The sequence below is a fragment of the Bufo gargarizans genome, chromosome 7 (assembly GCF_014858855.1).
Source record: "Bufo gargarizans isolate SCDJY-AF-19 chromosome 7, ASM1485885v1, whole genome shotgun sequence".
NCBI classification, from domain to species: Eukaryota; Metazoa; Chordata; class Amphibia; order Anura; family Bufonidae; genus Bufo; species Bufo gargarizans.
In genome coordinates, this window is record NC_058086.1 from 193,166,341 (window position 1) to 193,187,611 (window position 21,271).

The 21,271-nt window shown below is 45.3% G+C and overlaps 1 protein-coding gene across 4 annotated transcripts in view; it reads right to left on the minus strand.

Moving 5' to 3' along the window:
- Positions 1–21,271, minus strand: part of PRICKLE2 (prickle planar cell polarity protein 2) — a 249,893-nt gene that overhangs the window by 43,947 nt on the left and 184,675 nt on the right. For all 4 annotated transcript variants that reach the window (XM_044300892.1, XM_044300890.1, XM_044300891.1 and 1 more), the window contains 2 exons: positions 15,153–15,336; positions 3,681–3,794 (listed from right to left, as the gene is read on the minus strand). In XM_044300892.1, coding sequence (XP_044156827.1) covers positions 3,681–3,794; positions 15,153–15,336 — 298 coding nt within the window. The remainder of the gene's footprint in view (positions 1–3,680; positions 3,795–15,152; positions 15,337–21,271) is intronic.

The window sequence follows — 21,271 nt, forward strand, 5'->3', positions numbered from 1 at the left end:
GCAAGTGTTGTGGCCTCTCACGTCCATCAGTCACATAGCCTTCCTACAACTCTGTGCCATTCAATGGGATTGACCTTCAACACCAAGCACAGCCACTATACAATGCATGCCGCTATGCTCGCTATACTCTGAAGAGGTTGCAGTCTGATTGGCTGGGTTACCGGGAACCCCACCGATCTAATATTGGTGACTTATGCTAAGGATTGGCCAGGAAAACCCTTTTAACTACAATGAAACCTATTTGAGACAACTGAAAAGTATCAAAGTCTTCAAGGTAGGTGGTGGCGGGGGGTTGTTCGTCTCATAGAAGATGGCCAGTATGCATGATCTATATTACGTCATAGGAAATATCTTTTAGAGAGGTGGTCTTTTGAGTTCTCACAGTATCTAATCAGTACTCAGACTCCTCTCCGAAAATGGAGCATTTTCTAGACTCTTCATATTTGCCAAATACCAAGGCTTCAAATACTCTAACAGGTGGGACCGTAAGTATGGTGTTTGACTGACATGTTCTTGTGTGGAGAACATGAAGAGATCCCCCCTGTGGAGCAACATCAAGGGGATGAGGTAACCCTTTGCCGAAGGCAGTCAGAAACATAGGTTTATGTAACACAAGGGTGGTCAAGTTAGTGACATGGAAGATCTTTAAGTTAAGGAAGACGGCTCTGTTACCAAACTAAAACATTAGGTGTCTCTTCTTAAAATCTAGGAGTATGTAGGAGCCATATTCTAGGTGTGAGGCATACACCCCCGAACCCTAACCAAATATGACTTGAGAATGGGGCAAAGATTGGAGGAATCTACCTAAAATTGAATGCAGCGGAAGCCCACGGAAGCACTACAGAGCGCTTCTGTGGGATTTCAGTCCGTGCCTTCCCACCGCAAAAAAATAAAACAAGTTCTATTTTTTGCGGTGTGGACTGAATCTTGCGGATCGGCCCTTATCCACAAACGGCGGCCACACAGTCCGTGCCCGTGCACTGCGGACTGCTATCCGGAGCATGGGCACGGTCCACACACGTTTATGTGCATGAGATCTTAGTTTCATGCTCTGGTTGAACCAAGCTAGGAAAACCTCCAATATCTCTATATCATGAGACCCCAGAGATGTAATATTTATGGGTGGAAGCTCTGACCTTAAATTCTAATAGCATTTGAGGATGACAAAGATATTCCTACGTGTATTCTCACAAATGTTTCGCATAAACACATATTTAGATATAAAATTCTTCACTTCCATAAAAAAACAACTTAGCAGCATATGGATAAAATTAAAAATGCAATAGAGACATTTAACATTAATATGCACACAAAAAAAATAAATCACAAAAACGCCAACATATGGGTTGAATTTAATTATCTTAATTTCATTCCAAGATCTTGAAAAATGAATTAACCCTTAGGAAGAAACTTCATATGGAAACTCAGTTGGAGATAATTTTTCCGAGTCATATTTCCAATCTTTCATTTTATCTTTTTTTTTTTCTTTTATCCGAGTCCAACTTTTTGCAGGATCTCCAGTCTATTCTTTATTTACGTTCTGGAATGTGACCAGGTTTACTCAGATGTGAGCGTCCAAGATGACACAGACCCAACAGCAGTCTATTCCCAATTATCTTTTTGCCAAGGTCCACAACTGGTGAGAGTTACAAGAGGATATGGAATGGAAAGGGAAAATGTGATATGGGGATCTGGGAACCACAATACATACACCGCCGGCCCGTTGCCCCCCTAATTCTACAAGCCAGGAGGTGATCACATATCCAGTCAAATTATTTCAAAATGTCACTTAATTCAGTAGACACAAACATGAGCGACAACTGTATTTTCTTTCATTAGATGTAACCAAATATTACTTTCTAAAATTACAGGAAAATACGGCAATGTTCTTCACCGTCCGATCAGTTCATGCTGATTTATCTAAAAATGGCTCTGTTAAATTTTTACTTATGCACATAACAAATCAACTGAGCTGACCAAGGGTCAAGAAGCCACCTTTAACCTCCCCAAATATGCACATGTAATAAAAACCAGATATTAATAGACAAGCCTAAATGGAATGTAAACCTTAAACTGTAAACATATGGAATTCATAGACAGGACAGGCGATCCTATTAATCATCAGTTGCAAACACTCGAGAAGGGGCGAATAATATTACAGTCATGAAAATCTTGCATTTTAATGGCATTGTAAAAAATAGTCATAAAAATAACTTGACCGTGCTAAGACAATGTGAAAAACACACATGTACAAATTACTCATGCACCAAAACAGTCTCCAACAAGTGTCCTTGTTGTCCACAGCAGCCATTAGGAGTTATGTTTCTGGACTCTATTTTGATACTTCGGGTCCATAATGTTTCCCAAGCATGAGACAATGCTCATTATTCTTGGTCCCCCATTTGGGATCCTCTTCTGTAAGCAACAGTGGCTACAAAGCGGAGTACACAACATAACACATTTGTCCACTGTATGGACAGTCAATTGTATTTAATGGTGTAATTCCGCATTTGTCCTGTAGTGGTGCTGCAGGGAAACTGGACACTTCCTGCTAGGTTCCCACTTCCTGCCAGGTTCCCACACAAGTTACAGCTGGGGGTTTCCAGTAGTAGGACACCCTGTAATTTGTTTATTATAAGGCGGCCTTTCTAAGAAGAAGAATTGTCCAATTGAGATCATAGAGAAGGGCAGCATTGCATTCTTTACACATGGACCTAATTGTATGCCGACTAATCCACAACTCCAATACCAATGTGATGACTAATCCACATTTATTATACCAGGAGTTTCCTGGAGTGTTTCCTAGGAGGTGATCACAGACATTTGATCTTCGGTGATAGATCTAATGCCTAATTCTTGGCTATATTATCATATTGGGCTGTGAATGACCACTGTTACAGTGATAAGCCTTAAGATAAAACTCATTAGACTTAACTAGTTAGGTTCAGTAATAGTAAAGGGTTTGCAGAATTTTGGGATATCCTCTTTTAAAGGTTTTTTCCGGTACTTAGATGAGAGATGATTGATATCTGATGAGTGAAGATTTGACTCTTGGCATCCAGGCCAATAATCTGAATTAAGGGGCCATGGTGCACCAATGAGTGTTACATCCCATTCACCGTACATTTGGTTGAGGATGAGTCTACTTCTGCACCTCAGTCTTGTTCAATTGTAATGGCACTGAGCTGCAGTGCAAGGCACAGCCACAACCAACTGTATGGCACTGTGCCTGGGTAAACAATTCATGGGCAGTGTGCCCCCTTTACTCAGTTGATCATGGGGGTGCCAAGTAAAGGATCATTGCAGAACAGATAAGGATAGTCTATCAAAAACAGTCTAAGAAAACAAAACATTTTACGTGGATTTTTCCTGGTGCAGGTCTTGACCATGCTCTTGCTGGCCCATCATGTGCCCAAAGGTGGAAAAGAAAGAGCTAGACAGTGGGGAGCATGTCTCCCTAGAGGATCCACTGGTGGGCCCCAGCTCTGAAAATAATGGACCCCTAATAAAACAGGCCCTGTGTACACAGAGGGTGGACCCTCAGAATCATTTCTTCTGGTGGGCCCCAGGGACTTCAGTCTGATGCTGGTTGGGAGTGGACCACTAAAATGACTTTCCTACCACAATACTGCTGGAGTTACGGAACGATCTGGAAACTTTTTGGATCCACTGGTACTTACTTCATTGTCATGTGGAGGCAGCTGGTGTAGAAGCTGTTTGATCCTCGACTTCTCACCGGGGCTGTTTACATAGGGGACTTTATCTTCGGGTAAGCAGCTGTAATACTGGTGAACCTGTGGACACAAGAACAGGCGATTAGCCATCACTTTTTTTAATGGTGCCCCATTTTCAGAGTTTTCAAGCTCAAAATGAACCAAGTAAGAAAGGAATAAAATCCTAAATAATATTTTCGCATTTCCAGTGAATATAAATCCTCTTGGCCACTGTGATTAGAACAGAGAAAGCGCTTTTTCCCAAAATCGGGCTGCCTTCCATCAGCACACATGAAAAATAGATCACCGAGCTCTGCGGTGCCTAAGTGTTTTTCAGTAAGCCTATCGCCAAATAATGGTGGTAAAACATTGAAAATGTCCGGAAATTTGCATCTATTATGTGTGAGCCCAGAGCAGAAAGCTTTAGGCGAGCGATATAAGAAAAAAAAAGTGTAAGTAGCGAGTGTTTAGAGTGTAATCTGACTACCGAGTATTACCTTTAACATTAGGTGGCCAAGATATGTGCAGTTAAAGGGGTTTAATCTGTACTTAAAGAGGATCCTATTAAACCAGACACAATGCCTGGTAGGGCTGATCCTGCTGAGTAAAAGCAGACATTTCTTATATGAATTAAAATTGTTAGTTTTAGGCAGATGAGGTGTTCGGTGCACTGAGGGTCAAGCCTGAGCACCCTCAGTGCACCTTAGCTCCGATCGTGTGTCTCAATTGCCACTTCCCCCTAATCTTTATTGAAAGAGCCAGATGAAATGCGTAATCCCATGCTTGTGCGATGACTTACAGTATCAGCGCAAGCACAGTAGTCATATACGTAGCAGATGTACTGAGCATGCGCCCGTGGTGTCCGCTACAGTGCAGGACCGGGAGTCTGTCACCAACCTGACCGCATAGTAGTGGGACACAAAGACATGACATAGATGGTAACTTTGTTTCATTTTTCAGATCATCCAAATCGCCCAAAAAAGTAGTTTTTATGATATGCTAATGAGCCGCCGCAAGTGCCCAGGGGCGCGGGGTTTGCTGAAAGTGCCAAAGTTCCCCCGCCTCACTCGCGCCTAACTCCGCCTCGCAGTAAATTCCGGCCAGCCCTGTGGCTCTGTGACATCATATTTCTCTATAGGCCGTTCGCGCCTCGCTGCTGGGCCCTTGCATGCGCAGTGTTCTGCCCACTGTGGGCAGAAGCACAGAGATATGCAGCGCGCATGCGCCAGTTACTGGTGTGAAATCGTCACATGCGCACTGCATATCTCTGTGCCTCAGTCAGGAAGAGCTCTGAACTAGCAACTAATCCAGCTATTTACCAGGGAAGTGGCCTTGATTGGTTGGATCAGAGTCTGAGACATTGTATGTTGCGTCCAGTTTCAACTTACGATGGTCCAGAAAAGACTATTGTATGCTGAAAATATTGCATCCTGAGGCCATTGTATCTTGAGGGATCACTGTATAGTTTTAATCAGCATGATGAGCCCTACCAGGCAGTATGTGTGGTTTAATAGGGTTGATCCTGGTGACAGAGCTTCTTAAAAGGGGGTTGTCTCACTGCAGAAATAGCATGTAGAGAAAGTTAATACAAGGCACTTACTAATGTATTGTGATTGTCCATATTGCCTCCTTTGCTGGCTGGATTCATTTTTCCATCACATTATACACTTCTTGTTTCCATGGTTACGACCACCCTGCAGTTGTGGCCGTGCTTGCACACTATAAGAAAAAAACACTAAGGCCTCTTGCACACGACTGTATGGCTTTTTCAGCATTTTGCAGTCTGCAAAAAAACGGATCCGCAAAAAATACAGATGACGTCCGTGTGCATTCTGTTTTTTGCAAAACGGAACAGCTGGCCCCTGATAGAACAATACTATCCTTGTCCATTATTCGAACAATAATAGGTCATGATTTATCTTTGAAAGGAACAGAAAAACGGAAATGCGGAAACGGAAGGCATACGGAGTACCTTCCTTTTTTTGGGGCGGATCCATTGAAATGAATGGTTCCGTATACGCAAAAAAAAAAAAAGAAGAGGCCTAACCCATGTATGCTCCCACGGTCCTGGCCACCAGAGAGGCGCTTTTTCCTATAGTGTGCAAGTACGACCACTACTGATGATGGATTGCAGGGTGGTCGTAACCATGGAAACGAGCAGTGTATAATGTGACGAAAAAAATTAGTCTAGCCAGCAAAGGAGGCAATATGGACAATACACAATACATTAGTAAGTGGCTTGTATTAACTTTCTCTACATGAGAAATGTCACTTGCTGAAGTGAGACAACCCCTTTAAGCCCCGCCCCTGGGCACGCCCCAAACCCAACTCGGAAGACCCACTTCAGAAGCCTCACCCATCTTTGGGTTGCGACAAGCTGAATTTGACGGGATTATCTCAGAAAATTTGGGACTGTTGGCAACTGTGATATAAACATACTTCTCAACATTCAAATTCCCGAATTAGGACATTACATACCCCCCTGTGAACGCCCCCGCACAGTCACTTTTGGGGGTATATTTGCATAAACCCTGCCCCCTTCAGTTCGCAGGGACAGTTGGCCTGTATGTTCAAGGTTTCCAAGGCAAGACATAACTGACTGCAGGTCCTCAGAGTCTTTCAGTAGTGGAGCTCCAGGCTCTGGGCCTATGAGACTGATATTAATGGGATTCTGCCCCCCCCCCCCACCTTGAAGAGAAGGATCCAGACCCCCCCCCCCCCCCTATTAGATCAACGTCCTAATACGACCAGGGATTCTGGGAAGACACAAATTAATAAAGCCATCGCTGCCTGTGTGGTGTGAATGTAAAGAAGATGTCAGCACCTGCCTCTACAACAGCTGTTACCGCTTCGTCTTGGCAATAAATATGTTGTCTGCGCCTCCGCCCACACTGCAAGCCCTCAGAGCTTTCTTCAAAAATTTGCTAAAATGATTAGCAGATGAAATCTGCTCGGAGACTTGTTTTTCTGCTGGGCGTTCGTACAATTAAAGTGCACGCATCAGTTGCGCGATTTGAGGAGGCAGACGTTTCGGCGAGCGGAAAAAAATCAATCAAATAGGACCTCATTAATGGCAGGCTTCACCGATCCTGGTTTCTCACATGAGCACCACCGCTTTAGTAATTGGCACATACACGGTACAGCCCTGGACTGTGGTTGTCTGTACTATGCAGCCCTATGCAAGCGTCAGGGCTGTCCTGCGCGTGCGCTGATTCCCAAAGTGTTACCGAAAACACAGGGTCGGGTGAGATTACATCTCCCCTACTTGGACCTGTCACTGGGAGAGTGGGGCTGGATAAGGAGCTTTGGTGCAATGAGGTGTAACGATGACTCCCTCATTGCACCAAACTGTTAATTTGCATATAAAAAAATAATAATAAACAACAATCTAGGCTCCAATAGGGATGGGGGAAAAAAATCACTGGAATCAAGTGACCAGAGCACATCTGACACTTGACTTGGATTACTATGGAGGTATGTGGTGACAGGTTCCTTTTAAAACTCCTTGCTCCCTCTCTGCTATTGCTCTGCCTATATAAGTGTCAGTTTTCACTGCAATACTGGAATTCTATTCATGGAATAGTAAATCAGGATGAATGGATTCTGCAAAGACAGGGTCACACTTGAAACTGCCGCAGTGCATTTGATGGCTTCTTTGTAAAATATTAGGCACATAATTCTGCACAGTGATCGTTTGTGTGAATTGTATCCTTTTTGCAAAGGAGCAACTGTAAATGTGTAGGATCATCACACATATATCCGTAGCTTGAAGGCCCAGCGCTCGAGTTCTTGCAGCTGACCTACTCTTTTTGCACTGACTGTTAAGCAAATTGCAGAGGTCCAGCTATGTCATATTTTAGGAATGCCCAGTCTTTGCCCAAGTTTTTCCCAAAGCCTTGTGCCAGTAAAGACTTAGGTCACCAGTTTGTTAACCCTTGATGGAAATATAGATGCACTTTAAATATGTTTTCCCACTTTAGACATGCATATCTTCAAACAAGGATATGATTGGTAGGTGATCCTACCTGAGGGAACCTCACCTATCATGAGAACGGAGTTCTTCTAATCCCCATTCTGCATGCAGAGGTGGTCGCTTATAGGAGTGGACTGCATACAGAGGTGGTCGCTTATAGGAGTGGACTGCATGCAGAGGGGGTCGCTTATAGGAGTGGACTGCATGCAGAGGGGGTCGCTTATAGGAGGGGACTGCATGCAGAGGTGGTCGCTTATAAGAGGGAACTGCATGCAGAGGTGATCGCTTATAGGAGTGGAATGCATGCAGAGGTGGTCGCTTATAAGAGGGGACTGCATGCAGAGGGGGTCGCTTATAGGAGTGGACTGCATGCAGAGGGGGTCGCTTATAGGAGTGGACTGCATGCAGAGGGGGTCGCTTATAGTAGCGGACTGCATGCAGAGGGGGTTGCTTATTGGAGTGGACTGCATGCAGAGGGGCTCGCTTATAGGAGGGGACTGCATGCAGAGGGGGTCGCTTATAGGAGGGGACTGCATGCAGAGGGGGTCGCTTATAGGAGGGGACTGCATGCAGAGGGGGTCGCTTATAGGAGTGGACTGCATGCAGAGGGGGTCACTTATAGGAGTGGACTGCATGCAGAGGGGATCGCTTATAGTAGGGGACTGCATGCAGAGGGGGTCGCTTATAGGAGGGGACTGCATGCAGAGGTGGTCGCTTATAGGAGTGGACTGCATGCAGAGGTGGTCGCTTATAGGAGCGGACTGCATGCAGAAGGGGTCGTTTATAAGAGGGAACTGCATGCAGAGGTGATCGCTTATAGGAGTGGAATGCATGTAGAGGGGGTCGCTTATAAGAGGGGACTGCATGCAGAGGGGGTCGCTTATAGGAGTGGACTGCATGCAAAGGTGCTCTCTTATAGGAGAGGACTCCATCCAGAGGAGGTCGCTTATAGAAGGGTACTGCATCCAGTGGTGGTCGCTTATAGGAGTGGACTGCATGCAGAGGTGGTCGCTTATAGGAGTGGACTGCATGCAAAGGTGGTCTCTTATAGGAGAGGACTCCATCCAGAGGAGGTCACTTATAGGAGGGGACTGCATCCAGTGGTGGTCGCTTCTAGGAGTGGACTGCATGCAGAGGTGGTCGCTTATAGGAGTGGACTGCATGCAGAGGTGGTCGCTTATATGAGTGGACTGCATGCAGAGGTGGTCGCTTATAGGAGTGGACTGCATGCAGAGGTGGTCGCTTATAGGAGTGGACTGCATGCAGAGGTGGTCGCTTATAGGAGTGGACTGCATGCAGAGGTGGTCGCTTATAGGAGTGGACTGCATGCAGAGGTGGTCGGGGCAATGATCGGGAACGAACCTGATCATTACTTGATCTTTGAGCTGCATTTACATGCAGCAATCACAAACATAGCAACGCTGTAGTTGGTAAATTCAGGTTATGGAAGCCACGTCCTGTGAACGGCACAAACCGACCCTAGACCACCAATTTATGGGTGGAACTTACATAAGACCTCCCATTTTCAGCCCGAGACAGCTCAAATTTTTTTTCTCTCAATATCAGGGACATTCTCTTCAAATTCAGGACTATGGGCCTCCGTATGGGGATGAGAAATCAATACTGCGCAGTGGAGGGCTGGTGACACGTGGCTCGGAGGTCGGTGTGTGCAGAGGAGGGAGAAAAAATTCACTGAGAAGAGTTCAAATAAAAGAGATAGAATTAGGAGTAAATATTCAAGAAAATCGTCTCGGTCGATAAAACATACAGAAGTACTCGAATACCCTGCGTGCGTCTACAAGCCTCGGGTTATTATATATTTTTTTCTCCATTTCAAACACTTTGAATGCAAGAAGAAAGAAGGAGATTCTTGAAGTGCTGCAAAAATGGGACAAAGCCCTGAAGGCAGTCGATGATTCTAGAGGGACGGTTGCATTATTTCGCCCCCCCCCCCTCCAAAATAGACAACGACATACATACAAAGCAGGGCTTCACGTGCCCTAAAAACTGATATACTAAGCCAACATCTTAACTTGACTGCGCCATCCCGAATTCTAGAATGATATCGTATTGCTCAATACTTAAAAAAGTAGCAATCTTGGCAGTGCCAATATCTTACAGCTCCGTGTATACATCTCCAATGCAGATTTACGCATTTATTTATTTGCTACTTTTTTTAAATCTCACCCCTGTCCTGACTGCAGGATCTGACTACAGAGGGTTTTGTTTGTGTTCTGTTACCATGGAAACACACAGGCCTGCATAGAAGCTGCATACACAGGGAGTTATGAAAATGGACATAAAGTCAAACCAAAATCAAACCTGTGGCCCTCCAGCTGTTGCAAAACTACAACTCCCAGCATGCCCTAATAGCTGTAGGCTGTCCAGGCATGCAGGGAGTTGTAGTTTTACAACAGCTGGATGGCCACAGGTTGAGCATCCCTGGTATATGGGAACATGAAAATGCTATTCCTTACTATTCCTCTAGGGGCAGTGTCCTTGATGCTGTATTCTGCTATATCCCACCCATGCCATGGACGCGATCATGAAACAAGAAATGTCTACCATCATGGCTTTCTCCTGCATGACAGATCTGTTTTCAAACGGATGCCAATTTATCATGATGGAACACAATGAGGCACATTCATTAACGTCTTAATAACCCCCTATACATGTGGGTGGGTCCGCCGGAGTTATGGAGAGGCGCAGGCCTCTATATAACTTCGGCGCATCAAGTGCCAGTTCTAAATGTAAGACACCTTCCTTGCTGTCTTACATTTAGACCATTTTCTATGCCTAAAACAGGGGAAGAAAATGGTAAATGAGACAGGCCCCGTCCCCGTCCACTTTTTTTCGAACTGGCGTGAGCGGGGGACCTTTGCGCCGCCTAAATTTAGACTTATTTCTATTTAATAAATGACTCCCAAAGAGTTATAATTTCCATTTATGCAAGCCATGACCAGAAGTGGAACTTTCCTGGGAATTAAATGACCAGAATTTACCTACAGAAGTATGCGCGAGGGTATATTTTAATTTACCAGACAATGCTGACAGTGCCTTTTAACCCTTCACTTGCCCAGGCGCTTGCAAAGCCCAATATAACTAATCTGTGGTGTGCACTAAAAACGCAGAGCCGTTGCAGCACATGGCAGATCTGTCCATCATTTTATATAACTTAAAAAAATATTTAAATTGAAATGTAAAATCTATTTAAAATGAGTGAAAAAATGAACAGTTTGCCCGCCAGCTGTCACCGACTAAAATAGAGAGCCGTGATGTGCCTCTGACATAAATGAGTGTGCAGCATAGTAATTACTTTGCGGGTCTGCGAGCTGAAATGTGTTGGGCAAGTTGCTTCGTAATGTCATTGCTACTTTCTGATGTGTCTGTTCACTATGCAAAGACATAAAACATAAAAGCAATAGGACGAGGCCCATCAATGCTGCAGCATGAAATGAGGTCCAATAAGACCTAAGGTGCAATAGATGTCCCAGGGCTTCATCACAATTTCCGTGGAACATCTCTGGCGCAGAAATGGGAGGGGATACGCAATGTTGACGCCAGTGGGTATGCTGCAAACCATGATGGTTCCCTAATAAAGATCAGGAGGGGGATAACTTGCAATAAAATTGTGCAACCATTGGGCGTCGCTTGGCCACATGTGAATAGCTGCAGTGGGGGTTGTACAGAAACGGGGGCCACAACTGTCCACAGATTGTTAGTATTGTATCTCAGAGGCATTCACTTCAGTGGAGATGAGGCGCTATACTACATGGTAATACAAAGGAGTGGCGTCGTATTGTTTTTGGAAGAAAACAGCTATGTTTTTCTAATCTTGGACAATCCCTTAAATCATTCCATTTTTATTTCCTGCATGCCTCCCACACACACTAAACACGCCCATTCACTTTCAATGGCAGTTGGTTAGATCCTCGATCAAAGTCACAAAACCCCTTCTATCAGCTAATCATGAGGATCACAGTAATCCTAAGCATAGACCATCAATGTGTCAAAGAGGTTGTCAAATCCGGACAGTTATGGCTTATCCACCCATGCCATAAATGTCCGATAGGTGCGCTTCCATCACTAGAACAGGGTCCTGTCTCATGTCATTGGGAACAGAGAGGTGGCCGCTCATGTGTGGCTTTCTCCATTCACCTCTACTGAAGATAGCAAAGCGCGCTTACTTCAGAAGTTTCATAGACGTGAATGGAGAGAGCCACCACCTTTCCATTCCCAGCCCTTTTCTACAGATGGCAGCAGGTCCTAGACGAGGAGCCTGCACATATCAGACATTTATGGCATATCTTGTGGGTATACCATAAATGTCCAGATGGGGCAAACTCTTTAAAGGGGTTTTCAGACTTTTTCATATGATTGGTGGGGGTCCAACACCCAGGAACCCTGCTGATGAGGTTTTTGAGAAGGCACCGGTGCTCCTGTGAGCGCTGCGGCCTTATCGCAGCTAACCAAGCACAGCACTGCATACCGTATAGCAGTTGTGCTTGGTATCGCAGCTCAGCCCCATTCACTTGGCAACGTGGCTAATGAAAGTGACATCACTGGCCTAAAGTAAGCTGTGAGAAGGCTGAGGCACTCAAAGAAGCACCAGAGGGGTTCGGGTGTCAGACCCCCACCAATCAGTTACTGATGACCTATCCAGAGGATGTGATCACACCTAACACTGTCAATCAAAGTGCAGAAGGCCCAGCAGTTGCAGAGAGTAGACCCTCCAGGTGTAATGGTAACGCCCCCGTTGCTCCTAGAGGATCATTTGCATATATTAAAACATAATTTCTCTCAGCAATGCAGGCACATATGAACATGGGACCAACACAGATGCCTTCAGCTGCCAAGCGCACATGTAACAGGTCAGCCGGTGTCATAGGGACAAACCTGCTGACAGATGCCCTTTAAATTTCTCCATCCATTAGATGCCCTGAATTGCAGGTAGAGCCATACTTGTTTGAGGACCTGCTTCTAGATGCGTTCTGAGTGATAGGAATTTGTTCTACTCGAGCGATGGTTCAGCGAATGGAATTATATTAAATGTAATGGAAAATTGCTATTTTCTGTCTGTCACAGTTTATGTTCCCCTTATGATCAAATCTACAGAAACAAGCAATTTACTCGAAACGGTAAAGGTCCTCTTTTCAAAGGTTGACAGTAATGTGCATTTACATAATAACCTTAACTCTTGAGCTCCTGAATACATGCTTGAATACATGTAGGTACAATCCATGCACCCGTTCTGCTCCCAGTAGGAGATGAGAGTGTTAAAATCAAAGGTGGCGGCTCGTCCATGCCTGAGTCAGTGACTACAGAATACGCCATCCGATGTATATATCCTTACTCATCGTCTGTGGTCATTGACTATGTGGTCAGATGATTACTCATCAAGAATATTATTGTGTCTTAAAGGGGGTTATTTAGCGGGATCAAATTTTTGATATTTGGTGCAGAACGGGTTTAACAAAAAAGATGCATTACTCACCTCACTGTTTCCCTGCTGCTGCCGGTCCAAAGTTTACCAGCTGGTCTCCATTCCCTGATCCTGGCTCAACACACAGGAAATAGCAGGATATGCCTGCCCGGCCAATTACTGGGCACAGCAGTGACCCATCTCAGCCACTGACTGGCTGAGCAGTTATCTCCTACTATTGCCTGTGTGTCGAGACAGGTTCAGGAAGTGGAGACCAGCAGAAAGGCAGCAGAAGGTAATCGGAGAGGTGAGTAATGCTTCTTTTTTAACCGATTCCGCACCAATCTAAAAAAAAATGCAATCTCGCTGAACAACCATTTTAATTTTAAAATTAAGATCATCGGAGTCTGACACCCGGCACCTCCACTAATCATGCTAGGAGTCACTTTACAAAATGTATTGTCCAAACCCAACAACCCTCTTGTACAACTCATTTACTGGAGAAACCACCATACTGGATATGAAATTCATATATAGAACTATTACACACACAGCTCACTTTATATATTTTTTTTATGTTATAGAAATGCTCTAGTTGAAAGGACTGTCATTTTGCATAATTTATAGGCTCTTTGCAGCATACTATACAATAGGCGTTGGCAGTAACAAGTTCAGTTTCTAATGAATCCATTGCCATGTCAACCGGTGTGCAGACGGTGCATGCTGGATCCCGGTTGCCAGGGTCGTTTTGACTTGACGTAGTGTTCACTGAAAGTCATATAAATAATACCAGATTTCACTGAACTGCGTAAATACAATGCAAGCATCTAAAAGAAAATGTGGATCTGTGACTGCAAGGAAGTTAAGTACCATAAAGACGTCCTGCACTGGAGGAGCCCGGCTCATATAAGCACCATTTCCCTTTGTGTTGCAGGGGTGCAATAAGCAAAGGTACCTTTGGTGCTTCTTTGGAAAGAAGTGGTGAAGGATACTGACAAAAACCTGCACATGAAGGGTTACATTTTGTCATGGGGCCCCATCCTTTCTATGTCACCATAGTTGCCAACTGTCCCCAATTTGCAGGGACTGTCGCTGGTTTTCAGAGACAGTCCTGGCAAATTTGGGCTGTCCCGATGCAGAAAATGGGTGGGGCTATCAAAAACCCCACCCATAAGCGGACATTCCCAGGATGGGGTTTTCATTGTCCCGATTTTACCAACCTAAACGTGAGACGAGAGGTGAGACAATTTAAAAGTCTCATGCAAATAAGCAAATAAGTGCACTGAGGGTGGGCCCCAGGCACACTGTGCACCCGAGTTCCTCCTGCCAGACCCGCCCTCTCCTTGACTGACAGCACCAGGAAAGATGACTATGCAGGAATCTGGTCCTGTCAATCAAGAAGAAGAAGGAGAGGCTCGCAAAGGAAGCAGGAGGAGGAAGGGTGCACAGAGTGACTCAGTGCACTTGACTGTCCATTTGCATATAGATTAAAAGCACTTTTTCTCCAGAATGACGCATTGTATCTCTACGTGGAAGGTATCAATACACCTATCCACAAGACACTGTGTCTGGTTCATCAGGCAATTTCCTGGTGACAAACTCCCTTTAAGCACAACCCTTCATACTACAGATTTTTGCAGGATGTATGTAACAAGTTTATGCATTTCATCTTCTTAAAAGAAAATGCAGAGAAATATCTATAAAGATATGAAGATCTGGATCCTACTCAAATGATTGTATCTTTGTTAAAGGTAAAAACGTGACAACCAACAGAGCTAATACAATAATTATCACAGCTGTTGTCACCCATCTTTCCCAGAGACCTAATAGTAATACGACAATGGTGGGCGGCTCACTGAACCGCCATGTCAGCAGCGATGTCAGGGAGTATGGATTACTCAGTTCCCACCACCCTCCGGGGTGAAATGGAGAACATGGAGATTACCATTCTGCTGACAACTTCTGTTAGGGCAGATTACGAACACCTTCAGATGGTAGGATTTGTGTGGTGCAGATAGCTAGACGGAAGCAGAGGAACAAGTACCTGTTCTGGTTTCAGTCCGGGAGGGATCCAGGCGTATTCCTCCAGAGCGCAGCCCGAGTCATCGTCAGACGTCGAGTTCCTCTGAAAGTCAAACATCAACTTGTTCATGGTCTTCTCCATCTCCAAAGGCATCGCGGTGGCGCTGTGCTCCTCCCGTGAGCACTTACAATGCAAGCAGATCTTCCTGCGGAAAACAAATTCCTCTGTAAGTGTGCCACTCAGCAGCTATTCATTGAAGCTAAGATACCAAAGTATAAACACATTCTCTGGCGCAATGCCCACGGCCCTATGCGAGCGCGGATCTTCTGTTTGCAAATGTCAATATTACATGGGAGACAATAGCAGGTAGAGAAAGGAACCGGTAACAGTAACACATCGGCTGTGTGTTAAGCATTTACAGACAATGTGCAAGGTGCAGAAGCTCGGACGGGCAAGGGAAGCGGGCAATGGAGGTGCGTTTTTATAAAGCAGATTCTGATTTATCTAAAAATACGTCATTGTAAAATTGTATTAGTGTTTGTATGATTTTAGCCTGGTCACTGACTAAACAGGCAAGAATTGAAAAAGTGCCACCTGCAGGTACGGAGGAGGTAGGGCAGCCATTAAAATCCCTTGGATGTAAATAGATATATATTGTGTAAATGTAATTGCCATGGTATAATTTTATTCTCCCTTAGGTCAGACACCAGTCTCTGGTTGGGAGACAGAAAAATAAATATATATATAATTATTTTTTATTTATTTATTTGATTTTTTTCTCATTCATTTCTACCTCTACCGTCCCTTTAATATAATTCCTTTGCACCCTATAGAGACACAGGATAATGCATATTAATACAGACATTTAAATGGTCACTGTAATTTTGCATAAACCAATAGTACAGATGACTATAAGAAACATTGCAATATATCTTATCAGAGAAAAATGCCTCTTTCTCCCTCTTGCAGCTCACTCCTCACCCGCCCCTCTCCATAGACTTCTATAGGCTGTATTTAATCTGATCCAGTGAGCTTACATTCCCTTTCATCTCGTAAGACATATTCAGCAGATGTTATACCAGGATCCATGTAAAAAATTAAAATCAGACATCATACAGTACATGACAATCTATTTCTAACAAAGCTAGGACCAGCCCTGTACCTCACATAGGTCCAGAGGTCTCCCCTTTTATAGCTTTAATTGCTCTGCTAGATTGTCTTCAGGATAGCAGCTCAGGAGATATATCCATTCTCAGAGGGTGTATCCTTTCTGCTTCATCTCTCTCCCTATCACAGCTCAGGGGGAGTGTTCTTTCTGCTGCAGCTCTCTCCCTATCACAGCTCAGGAGGTGTGTCTGTTCTCCTGCAGTTCTCTCCCTATCACAGCTCAGGGGAGGTGTGTCCGTTCTGCTGCAGTTCTCTCCCTATCACAGCTCAGGAGGTGTGTCCGTTCTGCTGCAGTTCTCTCCCTATCACAGCTCAGGAGGTGTGTCCATTCTGCTGCAGTTCTCTCCCTATCACAGCTCAGGAGGTGTGTCCTGTTCTCCTGCAGTTCTCTCCCTACCACAGCTCAGGGGAGGGGTCCGTTCTGCTGCAGTTCGCTCCCCTGTAACCGTCACAGCTTTTAACTGTAGATCTCAGTGGGTGGACGTGCGCATTACTATACTGATTAAACATCAGGAGGCGCCATTATAATAATATTTACATTTTTTAAGTTTTTAAATTAAAATATATTTTTTTTACATACTGGATAACCCCCCAAGCCAAAGAGGGCATGTCCCCACACTCTGACATTGTTCAGTCAGTGCTCACAGGGTCTGACTGTCTAGGGACACACCCTATTAACAAGAATGGTAACCCCAAAATGTGAATGTAACCATTATCCAGGAAGAAAAGATGCTTTAGATCTGTAATTTTGAGGAATACAAGAATACTGAAAAAAGACCGAGGAGAAGGGGCAGCTTAATCACTACGAGCAAGGACAATAAATATCCTAGAGGATCATTCTAGGAAAATAGCTGTATGAAGGTAAAACATATGGAAAACACAGAGTAGTGACAGCACGGCATCTGGCGTCATATTTAGATTATATTTTCCTTTGTACCCACTGGCGTCACCACAAGGCCAGTGCGAATCCATGCTGTGTACGGTATCAGGTGTGACATGAGATTAGACAGAGGAACATGTGCACGCCAAACCTTTCCAGCAGTTAAAGGGTCCTAGAAATGGGTTACTCCGCTGGACTCCAATTAAAACCAGATCAGGTCACCACCCGGAAACACATGCTGGTTTACACTCCCCTTGCCAAAACAAGACTTATACTAATAGGAGAGGACAAGGGATTACTTTCCTGAAGGGAAACAATGTCTCTGTGCTATCTAAACAGGAGGCAGAGGAAAGCCTTGGTGGTCCATGGATTTGTGCTGTATTCTCTTCAGTTTAGCAATCTATGGTGGGAGTGACAAGGCTAATGCTCTGCATGACACGGTTGGGTTTCTCTGTAAGGGATCAAGCTGTACAGTAAGTTTTGGTACAAATGGCGAGACTGCAAAATCATGAGGACTTGCCCCATGCATCTTGTGTAAACTACATACAGCCATTTATGAAATAGAAACCAGGTACAGCCAAGATGTCCCACCACCTCAAGAGGCAATGCTAGGCCCCGTGTATGAGCAGAGAACTTAAAAGAAATTAAATACTGATGACCTATCCTCTGCATATCTGATCGGTGGGGGCCGAAACCCAGGACCCCCACCGATCAGCTTTTTGAGAAGGAGGCGGTGCTGATGTGAGTGCCACTGCCTTCTCCGTGCTCACCAAGCACCATTCACTGTATAACGGTCATGTTTGGTATCGCAACTCAGCTTCATTCACTTCTAGGGGCTGAGCTGCACCTAGTCCACGTGAGCGATGAATGTGTCGTCACTGGGCCTACGGAAAGCAGCGAAAAGGATGTGGTGCTACCCCAAGTGCTGCTGCCTTCTTGAACAGTTGATTGCGGAGGTCCCGGGTGTCGAACCCCCACCGATTAATTACTGATGACGTATCCAGAGGATAGGTCATCAGTATATAAGTCTTGGAAAGACCCTTTAAGGCAGACCTAAAGGGTTATACCCATCTCAGACATTGGTGGAATATCGCTAGAATGTACCAGCAATGTCAGATGGGTGCGGGTCCCACCTCCGGGAACCGCTCCCATCTCCAGAAATGAGCCCCCAAAGCAAAGGAGAACACCCATGTGCAGCACTGGCAGATCGGGGGAGGGGGGGCATGGGGCAATCGCTCCCCGTGAGCTGCTCAGAAATGGTGTGGGGGGGGGGGGGGGCGGCGGCGGCGCACAGGGAGATGAACGCTTCCATTGTGGAAGCGCTCTTCTCCATAGTCCTCTGTATCGCCGTCCTCAGGACAGCGATACAGATGACTGTGCTGAGGCAGGGGAGGGAGAGGCATGTCCCTTTCCCTTCCTCTAATAGGCTGCAGGCACTAGGCGGGCAGCCTATCAGAGGCCAGCGCAGGCTGCGCGATGACGTCATCACGCCGCCTGAGCCGTACAGTGCAAGACACAGGCCGAAAGAGGCCTGCATAGCATCGCTGCCAAGGGGTAAGTATAATTTTTTATTTTTTTTGGTGTACAATACTGGTGGCTACTGGCACATAATGGGGGGGGCTGTAATTACTGGCACATAATAGGGGCGATGTCATTACTGGCACATAATGGGGGGGCTGTCATTACTGGCACATAATGGGGGGCTGTCATTACTGGCACATAATGGGGGGCTGTCATTACTGGCACATAATGGGGGGCTGTCATTACTGGCACATAATGGGGGGCTGTCATTACTGGCACATAATGGGGGGCTGTCATTACTGGCACATGAAGGGGGGCTGTTATTACTGGCACATGATGTGGGGGCTGTTATTACTGGCACATGATGGGGGGCTGTCATTACTGGCACATGATGGGGGGCTGTCATTACTGGCACATGATGGGGGGGTTGTTATTACTGGCACATTATTGGGGGCACTATAGGGGCATCTACTGAGGCCACAAAGAAGGGGTGTTTTATATGGGGGGCTCTGTACAGTAGAATTTTATACTGGGACACATTATGGTGGGTACTATGAGGAAGGGGGAGAGGAGTACTATGGGGTCATCTACGGGGGCACTAAGAAGGGGTATTTTATACTTGCAAATTATGGGGGACACTGAGGGCATCTACTGGGGCATTTTATTCTGGTACATTATGGGGGGCACTAGGAGGAAGGGGGAGAGAAGCACTATGGAGGCATTTACTGGGGGCACTATATAGGGGTATTTTATACTGGCACATTATGGGGGCACTATGGGGACATTAGCTCTACTGGGGGCATTACAAGGGGGTATTTTTTGCACTGTCACATTATAAGGAGAATTATCACTACTGGGGGGGGGCATTATGGTGGGCTTTATTACTTCCCCATGGTATGAGCCCCCTAGTAGCAGCACCGGCCTCTCCCTGCTCTGCTATTCCTCTGCCCCTTCTCCAAATCCTTATTATGAAATCTTTCTCATTAGGATAAAACACAACATCAGCTCAGCCGAGCCCCGGCCAAGTGTTGAAGTGGCGTCCGAGATCCCCAAGGGCCAAGCCAAGTAATTGTAAGTTTTCATGTGAAATATGTTTATGTTATACACATATAGCCTACACTATGCCACACAATATATAGTATACCGCTACACTGTGCCCCACAATATACAGTATACCGCTACACTGTGCCACACAATATACAGTATACCTCTACACTGTGCCCCACAATATACAGTATACCTCTACACTGTGTCCCACAATATACAGTATACCTCTATACTGTGCCCCACAATATACAGTATACCTCTACACTGTGCCCCACAATATACAGTATACCGCTACACTGTGCCACACAATATACAGTATACCTCTACACTGTGCCACACAATATACAGTATACCTCTATACTGTGCCCCACAATGTACAGTATACCTCTATACTGTGCCCCACAATGTACAGTATACCTCTACACTGTGCCACACAATATACAGTATACCTCTACACTGTGCCACACAATATACAGTATACCTCTACACTGTGCCACACAATATACAGTATACCGCTAAACTGTGCCCGTGCATTGTGGATTGCAATCACTGTGTAGTCTGTTCTATAAGCACTATTGTTTTGTGGCGGCGGACAGAAAATAATCTGGAAGTGCCCCTCCCGAGACCAGGCTCTGGATCCCCCACTGATGTGCAGTATTCTATATATTCACTTCTATGCGGGTTCTGAAAATAGCCAAGTGAGCGCGCTTGGCTATTTTTGAAGGTGAATAGCGGTGAATGTAGAGTGCACCACGCACGCACGGCCACCTCTCCATTTACCACTCTGGGACTGCTAAAAATAGCCAGTCTTGAACTCAGCTATTTTCGGAACTCCCATAGCTATGAATAGAGGGCGGTCGTGCATGGCCAGCGCGCTTTCCTTCACTTTAGTGAGCCAGTCCTGGAGAAAACAGCAGGTCCAGGGACCTGCACCTATATGACGTTGGTAGCATATACTAGTGATTTACAACCAATGTCTGAGATGAGACAAAAAGTGGCATACTGGTTATATAAAAAAAGGGGATAATTATTAGATTGGTGGGGATCTGACTGCTGGGACCCCAGCTGATCATGAGAATGGGGACCCCGCAACCTGTGGGGATCCCTAAATTAATAGAACGGCTAGTCAAGCATTTGCCATGCCGCTCTATTCATTCTCTATTAGACTGCCAGAGTCAGATAATCGAGAACAGTGCACAGCAGTCCCATAGAGATATATGCTGCTGCATCAGACCCCCACCTATCTAATAGTTATCCCTTATCCTGTGACATAAGATAACCTTATATTACCATAATACCCCTTTAAGGATAGCCATCTCTCCCGATCCTTCCATACACTGCCATACCCCTCTGTCTGCAGATTATTTCCCTAAAAACAGAAGGGCATGTTGAAATATTACTGCCTGATCCTTACCTCTCCCAATGAATGGCCTCAGAAGTCAGGAATTCCTCATACACGTTAGATTGTCAGTTTTATCTAATATATACAACCAGCATTAGACTTACGAAGAGCCTCTCTTGCTTT